Raw genomic sequence first — 12,233 nt, 5'->3', positions numbered from 1 at the left:
AAGGGAAAGAAAACAGATTCACATTTCTCCAGAAATCAAAATCACACTTGTATAACTTCTGCTAGTGTTTCCAAGAAGTCCTTGCATGGTTAAGGAAAAGTGCCAAGAGAAGTATTTTAAAAAGAATACTTCCTTTAGAAAATGAATGTACTGGTCTGGAAAAGGTGCAGGGATACAACGATCAAGGCTAGAAGATCCTTCCAATGAGGCTTGAGGCTTTGGGGTTAAAGTAAAAGTCAAGTAAACATGGCACAATGGGGATTTAATTTTTTATTTATTTATTGCATGTTTAGGAGGAAACAGTGGCTAAAGTAATGTCTTTCTCCCTCTCTCAAAATATCAGATCCTGGAACTTAGGATCATCCAAAGAAGCTGCATGGTGGGAGATGAATGAGAGACACAGCACATAGTTAACCCATGGGCTTCATTATCACAAGAAGTGCTGCTTGCATATCAACACCAAAGATAGCCACTTTCAGTTTTGATTTGTATTGGAAACGGCATATAACAAACACAAAAGATATATATTAAAAAGTTAGAACTTAAACGTTATCTAATGCATCTCTAGAATGGTGCAAATGTAGAAGAATGCTAAAAGAATGTTTATGGACCATGCAAGTTGTGCTGATTTCCCTAGAGCTACCTACTTCACTCTGCTATTAATATCACAGCAGTTTGTTGTGATGCAACAAACTCCCACCCCTTCTGAGAACAGTGCAGGCAGCATGATAACTCACAGGCAGCAACTAGCTGCCCTTTATAAATGTTGCTGAAGCCTTGCATACTTCCTCACTGTGCTAGTTTCTCTGAAAAGATGAAGCTCATTTACATGATTTCGTTCAAGGCAGCTCTGCTGTTTTGTGTAAAAGGATCTGCTGTGACAGAAGATAGCACAGAAAGTGTTGGAGAAGAAAAGCTTATTGAGGCATGTCCCATAAAGCTGAAAAACAGTGGGAAATGTGATGGGGAGGAATGCCCCTATCAGATCAACTTGCCTCCAATGACCCTCCAGCTACCCAAAAACTTTCGACTGATTGAAAAGACCCTTAAAGAAGTGCAGAACCTTAAGGAAGTTGTAAACAAGTTGAAGAAATCTTGCCAAGACTGCAAGCTGCAAGCAGACGACAATCAAGAAAGAGATAGCAATGAGTTCTTGCCACCTGGCACAGATGGTCCAACAGACCAAGGCAAAGTACAAGATAACAAAGTCAAAGAATTGCAGGGTAAAGTTTCCAAACTCTCAGTCAGTCTGAAGAATGCAAAGAACGAGATCCGCTCTTTACAGGGCAGGCTGGAGCAGATAAACCTGATAAACATGAACAATGTGGAAAACTATGTTGACAACAGAATAGCCAATCTGACATTTGCTGTGAACGTTTTGGGAGACAAATGTTCTTCAAACTGTCCAGCCACACAACCAAATCCAGGTAAGCCAGCTGTTACTATTTTACAAGTAGTGCATAAAAAGTATTGGCACAGTATTGTGTTAAGCTCATTAGTCTGAATATATTAAAACAGGATTTTCTCCCTTTATATAAAAGAAAAAAATTAACATATTATTTTGGAAGTAGGGTGTATTTAGATACTAGAGACAAGAAGTGACAGTGAAATGGACATATAGAACCCAACACTGCTATCTCTTTTTTTGGTATAATAGTTATCTCAGCTGAGAGGGAGATTTTTGAAATGGATGAAAACTAGCACCATTTATTTTTCAGTTATGGATTTTAATTTGGGTCATCCCGCTGCCATCTTTTTATGTTTTTTATTTTTATTTTGGGGGGCCAGTGTGGCATAGTGATTTGAGTTTTGGTCTACAACTCTGGAAACCAGGGTTCGATTCCCAGCTCGGCTATGAAATCCACTTGGACAAGTCACATGCTCTCAGCCTTGGGGGAAGGCGATGGCAGACCTCTTATGAATAAATCTTGCCAAGAAAACCCCATTATTGGTTCTGCCACAAGTCAGAAACAATTTGAAGGCACACAACAATAACAACAACAATAACAACGATGTCTGAAACAGCAGTTTGATGAGTGGATTCATTGAGGCATACTTTACTAACGAAAGTGTTTTCCACAAACAAAACCAAGAGGGGAGACAACCCTTGTTTCTTCTGCAGCCCTCCCATACCCTAAAAACCAGGGCTGGAAAATCACCAGAGCAGGTTCTTATTGCTGGAGAGGACTGTGGAGTGTAGGAGCCAAAAGTTCTCATGCTATTGCAAGCAACATATATGAGAGGTTCAATACTTGCTTTGAGAGAAAGAAGCCTTTCAGATGCACGACGGCCTAAATATCCTAAAGGCACCAGATCCCATCTGATCATGGGAGTTAAGCAGGGTCATCTCTGGTTAGTATTTGGATGGGAGACTGCCAAAGAATACCAAGTGCTGTAGGCTGTATTTTGGAGAAAGGAACTAGCAAAATCACCTCTGAGTATTCCTTGTCTAAGGAAACCCTATGAAATTCATGAGGTTGCCATAAGTTGACAGGTGACTTGAAAGCACAAACACACACACACAGGGTTGTACATCATCCTCAGTATTACAGTATTCACTTGCACCTTGCCAGAAAAGCTAGATCATCCTTTGCTACACACAGGGATGCCCCTCCAAGCTACATGTTTGAATGCACAACTATTTTGTTAGTGGGACAGAATTGCACCAGACAGCTTGTCTACCCCTATACCCCAAATTCACCCTGGGTTGGTCACATAATATTTACCCCACACAGCCCCCAAACTCTGAATCGGATCCAGGTTGTTTACACAATGCCCAGATCTGATTTGGGCTTTCTACTCCTTGTCCCACATTTTAAAATGTACCTTTTGTTCTGGATTTTCCAGAAAAATCTGAAGCAAAAAGCCACTACAATGGGTAACAACAGGTGGTTGCCAATCCCTCAGTATCCCTGCCAAGTTGCTCTTTGCAGGGGTAGGCAACCCTTTTGAGCTGGGGGCCAGGTTGCTGTCCCTCAGACAACTGGGGGGCCGAAGCCAAAAAATAAATAATTAAATAATTTTTAAAAAATTAAATAAATAAATAAATAAACCAGGACAAATGTAGGACAAAATTTTCAAATGGAGGGCACTTTTAAATAAAAAATGGAGGACACGTGAAAAAAATTGCTGATTTATAAAAAATGTTAATATAAATGCATGTTTCTGAGGCTTCTATAGACAATTGCCCCACCATGCCCCTCGTGCGAGACGCCAAAGGCCCCCGGCGGCAATCGGCGGCAGGACCGGGCTGGGGCCGGTCCCAAGGCCTCGCCGGGCCGCATCCGGCCCGCGGGCCGCAGGTTGCCTACCCCTGCTCTTTGGATGCAACTTGCTCTTTGGATGCAACTTGCTCTGGGTTTCTCTGAGATCAGAACAAGTCTGGGCACTTTCTGACCTCTGAGCAACTTGCGCCTGGCTGGCTTGTGCGGACCACAGCTGCCTGCCATCTTCAGCAGGTAAGGTATGGGGGTATTTGGTATTTGGGAGGAGTATAGGGTCCAGAATACTCCAGGGGCAATGTAGACAAGCCCAGGGACATATATTTTAGATGGGGTGAGGAACCTGTGGTCCTTCAGATGTTTTGAATTTCAGCTCCCAGAATCTCTAGACAGCATCACCAATGATAAGGGATGGTGGGAATTGCAGTTCTAAGCATCAGGAGGACCAAAGGTTCCACACTATTGTTTTAGGGTGTGACCTTTTAAAAAGTATACAAAATGCAGTGCATTTTGCACATTTGGACAATCTGTGTGCATGCACACACACAGAGTTATTAATCAGTTTACAATAGGATTGAACGATATTTCATCTATATTTTGTCACCATTGTGTTTACATTTGCTTACTACATGTAACAGAATTATTAACAGTCTGTTTTATATTGGTATGTTTTTAAGCATACAGCCATTTTAACAAAACACTTCAACTAAGAAATTAAAAAATCTACCTTGACATATTATTTTGAGTTAGCCAAGAAAATGTTAATAAATAACTTGCCACACTATATACATTTCACGCTCCAGAGTAAGGTGTAGATGGATGACACAAAAGAAATGTATTTTACAGTTTGCACACGTGGAAATCTAAACAGCTTGAATAATGCCCTTAATGGATAACACGTGACATACCAAGAAAGGAATCTTGGCAAGATTTCATATATAAACAATGTCAAATGAAATATTATTTTGGCTATTATTTCCCTGAAACCAAGTACTTTAGGTGTTGTACTTTCAAAAAATGTAGTAGAAGAACAATTATTTTGTAATGGATGGTTCTTGCCAGAAAAAGGCTGTTATTACTGCCTGGTTTTTCATCCCACTGTAAGTCAAGATTTGGGAGAACCGTTGCTTACTGTTTATGAATAGTGTGCACTATAGCACACTGTTTAATGACTCCCATTGCAACCAAGGGTGGCTAAACTTTGACATTCTCTCTACAATTTGTGAATTCTGAATCTCCTGTTGTGGTTGACTCCTCACTCGACAAACTAAACAAATAAAACAACCATAATGGGTTACTTCTCTGATTTGACAAAGAGAGACATGCAATGAGACAGGGCAATACAATAAGCCAACCATGAATGAATGGTTCATGGTTAAGGCTGTCTATGACAGGGTTGCCACACTAAAACCTGTAGCAGGCTCCTGTAGCTTGAATGGTAGTGTAGAAGAAGGAATTTTGGCAGGTGTTGCTTGTCTTCTACACAACCATTAAAGATAGAGGAAACCTCTTTAGGGTGAAAACTAGAGATATTTCCTTATCTTTAATGGTTGTCTAGAAGACAAGCAACACCTGCAGAAAATCCTTCTACACTACTGTTAAAGTTACAGGAGCCCTCTCCAGGTTTCAGTATGGCAACCCTGTCATAGTTAACTTTTCATGGCATCCTCCTCACCCAAGTATTCGGGCTTGTCTCCTTCTACCAAGCCAGAGAAATAAAATGGTAACACACTATGGGATATTTCTATGGACTGCCAGGGAAACCAGAACAAAGCTTAGATGTTACAGTAAGCACTATGGGCAGAAGGTCAGTTGTTCATTTAACCTCTCTTGTTTTCATTGGGAGCAATCAGGTGGTATGCACCAGCACATTGCCTTGCCCACTATATGCCAGAATTCTGCCTTACTGCAATGCCAAAATGCATGTAATCTTAAAGAAAAGATTCTGTACATTTATTTACAGTATTTTAAATACATTTCAGTTTTTTTAAAAAAAAAACAAAAACATCCCAGTTCTCTTATACATTTCTAATCAGCATCACATAGGAAAATTGTCACCTAACTACAGATTACATAATAAGATTTCACAAACAGAAATGTTGCTCATAACAGGATATTGTAAAAGCTAGCAATACTGGGTTCTTATTCTGAAGAAAATCTGGAAAAACAACATAGCATTAGCACATATACAAATATATCATCACTATCCTAACAGCCCATTTCACAGAATGCATTTATTGAAAGGCCCAAGTAGACAAGACATTAATTATATGATTACCAGCGATGCAGACAAGGAATAGACTCCAACCCTTGCTACCTTACATGATAAAATGCATTAGTTTACGTCTGCCAAAATGCAGTTAGCAAGTACTGACTAGTTAAGTGTGTCCCGGGATTTCAAGGGCTCCCTGTGTGGCACAATTGGATCAAGGCGGGGAACAACAGACCAACAAATATGTGTCAGTTAAAACATGACTTCAGTTAAATTTAAAAGAACAAACAAAACACACAAAGTACATATTAAAACAATCTACATTTAAAATTTATAATTTAAAATATACAGTTTTAAAAGTTATCTAGATAGTCATGCTGGAAGTGATTAGTCTTCAATGAACTACCCTTAGCTGAGGCTGTATTTGAACGCATGAAGAAATATATTTGGGTGTCATCAGCATACTGATAGTACCCCACCCCATGCCTTTGGATGATCTCTCCCAGAGGGTTCATATAGGTGTTGAATAGCATTGCGGATAGGATGGCACCTTGTGGTATGCCATATAACAGCTCCTTTTTTGAGGAGAAGCTATCTCCGAGCACAACCATCTGGAGCCTGCCCAGGAGGTAAGACCGGAATCACTGAAGCACAGTGCCTCTGATTCTAAAATTGCCCTAGGAAAGAGGTTTTCATTTTGTGAAGAAAAACTTCATTCCAGTCGCAAATTGTAAGTTGGAGGGTGGGGCCATTGGGGCCATGATGTGTATGTGTGTGTGTTTGGGGAAGGAAGTAAAAGAACACCTTCAGTGCCATAGTCCTGATCCCCACCAATGTACTCACACTGCTCATCTTAACTTTCTAAATGAGGGAAGGCATATCACCCATGTGCAAGATGGACAGAGATCATAAGGAAGAAGGTATTATGGAATAAACAGGTAAACTCATACAAAGAGTTCCAAAATAATTTGTTATATATTTTATTAGAGTAAATATAAAAACATTTTAGTAAAATCAGTACGTATGCTAAGATGTTTTAAACAGAAGCCAATGTAACTGAGTGTGGGTTGCAACACAATGTGAGCTGTAAGGAACACAAGATGCTGACGATTAAAGATATACAACTGAGCATGAAAGTTAGAATTGTCCAGTCCATTGTATTCCCCACCACCATGTATGGAAGTGAGAGCTGGACAGTAAAGAAAGCTGAAAGAAAGGAAATCAACTCTTTTGAGATGTGGTGCTGGAGAAGAATGCTGAGAATATCATGGACAGCCAGAAGACAAACAAATGGGTCCTTAAATAGATCAACCACATTACCACACTACACTCCTATAGCGCTGCTATTCCACTTTTACTGCTCTGGCTGCCTCCGGTTGCATTCTGAGGCTTGTAGTCCATTGAGGCCTAAGAGCTCTCTGGCTGAGAATTCTAAACGCACCTCCTTCAACTGCAAATCCCAGAATACAATAAGAGGCAGCCAGAGCAATTAAAGTGGAATAGCAGCACTATAAGAGTGTAGTGCAGTAATCTAGCATGTCTGAACTCTCCCTAGAAGCCAAAATGATTAAATTGAGGCTGTCATACTTTGGCCACATGAGCATTTTAGAAAAGCAGTAAGAGTATGTGAAGCCATGTGAAGTCATGAATCATTGGAAAAGACAATCATGCTAGGAAAAGTAGAGAGCAGAAGAAAGAGAGGAAAGCTGCATCCAGATGAATAGACTCAATCAGTGAAGTCATGGGCCTGAATCTACAAGACCTAAGCAGAGCAGTGGAGGATAGGGGGACTTGGAGATGTCTCATCTCCAAGGTTGCCATGAGTTGAGGTCAACTCAAGGACAGCTAACAAAAACAACAAATCCCACTTTACAACAAACGTGAATCCCAACTGCGCAATTATGAAATGATGCATCTATGTTGAAAACATGCACTGATAACAGATTAAGTGAATGTAAGGAACCCTTCTGCATTCTGTGCAGTCGTGCTGGCCACATGATATCAGAGTTGGCTCTTCGGCTTAGTAACGGAGGTGTGCATTGCCCCCTACAGTCAAACACGACTTGACAACCTTGTCAAAGGGGAATATCTTTACCATCTTGCAAAGAATTCTGATGATAAGCCAGAGATTAAGATTTTTAATCTACCACAAAACTCAACGTAACTCAAAGACATTTTATTAATGTAAGATACAAGTTAAATGCTACCATGTTAGCAATTCTCTGTTCTTAAAAATAAAACAAAACCTAAGGTCAGGTCATTTGTAAAGCTTACAAACATATTATTACTAGGTAGGGAGATAAAACATTATAATCTTCAGGAAACACCTGGAAGAAGGTATTTTTAAATAAAATGCTACATTCCTGCTTAGCATACTGTCCAAATTGATTTCCACCAAAACAAAAAACCTCAGAGGATATGTGATACTATTTTACAGGAAACCACATTCATGCTCATAAAGAACATGTGTCAGAGTGACATTTGTATGCAATAGTGCAAGTCAGCTAATCTGTCTCCAAAACAACAGACAACAGTGGCCAATTTGGGATCAATCTTTTTCAAAACAGCAATTAATGTTGAATGAAAAAGTTGAGTTGATGCATTTTAAGCAAAAAATGGCATTTGATTCTTGGTCAAATTAACAGTTTATATACTAATTGTAATGCAAAAATTATACGAACAGCTCTCTTGAAGCTCTGCACAGAGGAGTGTAATGCCCTATCAACAATTGGTGCAAAAAGCTAAAAGACTCACACAGATCTAAGAAATAACAGAATGCAGAGAAATACATAATATGTAAAATACACATGCCTCTGAAAGTTTTCACACCATGGCTCAATACCTCCAAGATATTTTATTAAAGGGTACCAGCTATAGAGCTTTCTTTGGAGTCCATGGAGCCCAGTGCTACCTTTGGCATAGACAGTAGGAGACCATCAACCTCTATGGAACCAAGACTTGGAGTTGCAGAAGCTCTCTCTGACTATTTAATGTCTACCCATGCCAACAGATGCTCAACCTATTTTCTTCCAGGGCTATATGTAAATTATAGATTTCTTTAAGACAGAAAAATTGTAAAGTAGGGGAATGTCCTAAAAAACCTGTAAAGAAAGCAGACTCTAATCATATTGCATACCTTTACTTCATTTATTCTACATAAATTCATATAGCACAACTTTTAAATCTTGCTTTGGGGATGTTTTTGTTGCACAAGATAAATTAAAATAGATTGTGCATTGTAATAACTTTCTTGTCATTTCCTTCCTCTGTCCAGTTATACAGCTCCTACAAGGCGATTGTTCCAATTACTTTGCAGTAGGCAAACGGCATAATGGAATTTACAAAATTACTCCAGATCCCAGAAATGAGAGCTTTGATGCGTATTGTGACATGGAATCAATGGGAGGTGGATGGACAGTGATCCAGATGCGTCAAGATGGCAGCACTAACTTTAACAGAACATGGAATGAATATAAGAACGGCTTTGGAAACCTCAGCAGAGAGTTCTGGCTAGGGAATGACAAAATTCACCTTCTGACCAAAAGCAAAGATATGCAGTTGAGGATTGAGCTTGAAGATTTCAACGGAATCAGGGAATATGCAAAGTATGAGCAGTTCTATGTAGCCAATGAATTTCTCAAATACCGTTTAAGCATTGGCAGCTACAGTGGCACAGCTGGTGATGCCCTGCACTTTAACAAATATTACAACCATGATCAAAAGTTCTTCACCACCCCTGACAAAGACAATGACAGGTATCCATCTGGAAACTGTGGAGCATACTATAGCTCTGGATGGTGGTTTGATGCATGTTTGGCTGCTAACCTAAATGGCAAATATTACCATAAAAAATACAAGGGGGTTCGCAATGGGATTTTCTGGGGCACTTGGCCTGGAGCTTCTGAAGATAATATAAATAGTTACAGACTGCCTTTTAAAAAGGTTAAAATGATGATCAAGCCCAAAAGCTTTTTGCCATGAATCAATTAAAAAAAACAACAACCACGTATTGGTGCCCCTTCCTCCCAGTATATTTTTCTGTAAAAATTCTGACTGTATAGGCAGCAATTTCTATTTTTGTATCAAATAAAGGCTAAAATCCTCAATGAATTTATGTAAGTATAAGCCCTGCTTACAACCTACACACACACACACACACACACACACACACACTGCATACTGTGGAAGGAAATAACCTGTACCTCCTCCTACACTGCTCTTCCCTCCAGATGCACAACAGCAGAGAGTGCTCAAGGGAGCACCTCCATCCTCTCAGCTCCAGAATGAGCGCAAGGTATGCCCAGCCACACTCTGACTGCCCTTGTATACAAAGGAAAGAAATTTTCTTTAACATGAACTGTATAGTAAAAAAACATCTCAAACATTTTAATCTGAGCTCTGCTAAATTTCTGTCACATTTTGTAGTTATATATGTGTGTAGTCTTGCTTCTTAACAGCAATTTTCCAATGGCAAGATGCAGTTCTCTGTGGTAGCCAGCAAGACAAGATTAAATATTTAAATACAGCAAAATGCTTGTGGTGAGGAAGCCTCTGGAGCCTTCAAAAGTCACTTCCACCTCTTCCTTTTCATCCTCAGAAAGACTTGGTTGAGTGATTGATCTCTCGTCCTGCTCCCTCTCACATTGTCATGCCAGCTCTCCAAAAAGTCTTAGCTATTTACAAGAAACCACCAATCAACACAGCATTTCCTTCAAAAGATATACAGTATAAACTATTCCTATTTTCTACGCTCCATCACTGTACATATAGCCACACCACAGAGGTTATGAAGGGATGGGGTATTTCAGTTCAGTGTGCATGCCACTGGAAGCAGATTTTGGAAGATATTACACAAGTAAGAGAGATGTTTTCTAACGTAGAGGCACCCACTATCTCTCATAGCAGTGTATGGAAAGCAGTATTTCTTCCTGCAGATATGGGGAGATAAGGGTGAGAAGGGCACAGAATTGTGACTGAAAATGGGTGGTAAGTTTGGGAAAGGAGTAGGACTATCAGGGCCAGCAAAAGTCTAACCACCATTAAAACCTAACCAGTGATGGGGTTGAATTGCTGGCAGAGGAACAAGCAGAGATGAGAGGAACTTTGTAAGGGTAAGGCAAAATTAAACATTATGAAATGAAATGAAGTTGGAGATATCTGAACTATACATCGCAACAATAGGAATCTGATGATTTAAAGCAGTGGTCCCCAAACTGTGCTCTTTAAGGGATTTTGGACTTCAATTCCCAGAAGCCTCAGCCACATTGGCCAATAGTCTGGGATTCTAAGAGCTGAAGTCCAAAATCCTTTCAAGAGCACAGTTTGGGGACCACTGATTTGAAGTAACCAGTTTGGATTCCCCCAGCTGAAATGATACTACGACAATAAAAGACAGCAGCCACTTTCAAAACAACTCTTGTGCCAATGCAAAGAACTGGGGGATTTTACTTCAACAAAGATACTGTATAGTACTACTATACTGGTATATCCTAAGACCCTCTCACCTCTGGGAGATTTAGGACTGATTCCATCTGAGCCTAGAACTTAAAAATAAAAACACACTTTTATAAAGAAGTTTATCATAAGGGCTCTAAAGGCATCCAGTGTGTCAACTATATACTTATACTTTAGAACCTAAAGACCAGCTATTCCCGATCTAAAATTTCTACACTGTAGTCATTCCTTTCCATCCTCTCTTAAGAATAATGATCAAGCAACAGCAAAAACAGGTACACAATACGGACCACTTTTCATTTGATTTTACTTATTTTAAAGCATAAGGATTTCATTATTTTAACACACAAAGGAGTTTACAATACTGATGAGAAAACCCTTAAGTCATAAAACCTGTGTGGTTTCAGACAGTTTCTAAACTATAATATAGTTACAAGTCCTTGTTCTACTACTAAGACCTCAAAAGACTTCCCAAGTTAGCAGAATTCTTTTTGTCTCAGAGCTAAGTGATTTTAAAATCATGAAAACCTTATTCAAGGTAATTTTGATCTACACAGCAATTTTTAAAGATGAAGGCCAATAAGTGTATATATTTCTTCATGCACTTTTATTTTTAAAAAAATAATTGTCAGCAATAGGATAAACTTGTAGGGGACACTTATTTATAATGCGATGTAATTATGAATGGAAAAAAGAGAGAAAGTATAACTCAAAGAAAATATAAAATGTATATTTAAAGTACAAGATTATTTTAAATGTTCACATTTAGAATTTACATTGCCTCTAACTGCCAAAACTACTCTGATATATATGTATATATGTGTTATTCAAGATGCTTTACTTAATAACTTCACTATTTTTCTTCCATTTAAACATTTCCTAAGTGGGAAAGGAAATACATTCTAATAATGAGAGATAATGTATAACCTTTGTGTCAAAATGTCCTCTGATTTTTCATACATCAATGGCAATCGCTGATAAGCTTTCTAGATGAGAAAATCCTTTTACTGTATAATTGAATGTAATTGAATGTAATATCTCTTTCTGATGTGCACTAAAAGATTTTCTCCCAATAGTACAGAAATAGAAGGAAAATAAGCTGCAACTATAATTTGGAACTTTTTTTTACTGTTATATTGGTATAATGTATTGTGTTTAGAGATAGGCACACTTTTTTCGAGGGGAGATGCAATTCCAAATGCTAGGATTTTACTTATAAAGCCTGGGATGCAGTATTTGAAGGACAATATGTTCTCATATGATCCTGCATGTAAGATATTTGGATGAAGGCCTGTTCTAGGTGACCTTGACTTCAGAACTGATATGAGGATGGGACCTTTTCTTTG

General features: G+C 38.9%; 2 protein-coding genes across 5 annotated transcripts in view; one reads left to right on the top strand and one right to left on the bottom strand.

Moving 5' to 3' along the window:
* The window catches only part of CCDC146 (coiled-coil domain containing 146), a 77,434-nt gene that overhangs the window by 45,050 nt on the left and 20,151 nt on the right, over nt 1-12,233 (bottom strand). The window lies entirely within an intron of this gene.
* Nucleotides 815-9,543, top strand: FGL2 (fibrinogen like 2). The gene is made up of 2 exons (XM_089524597.1): nt 815-1,427; nt 8,708-9,543. The coding sequence occupies exons 1-2, from the start codon at nt 815-817 to the stop codon at nt 9,412-9,414; spliced, it is 1,320 nt and encodes a 439-aa protein (XP_089380723.1). The 3' UTR covers nt 9,415-9,543.

Source organism: Sceloporus occidentalis, unplaced genomic scaffold, assembly GCF_023333645.1.
Source record: "Sceloporus occidentalis isolate IW3139 unplaced genomic scaffold, rSceOcc1.0.p SCAF_5, whole genome shotgun sequence".
Classification (NCBI taxonomy): Eukaryota; Metazoa; Chordata; class Lepidosauria; order Squamata; family Phrynosomatidae; genus Sceloporus; species Sceloporus occidentalis.
Note: the sequence above shows the minus strand (reverse complement) of the source record. Positions and strands in the feature narration are given on the sequence as shown.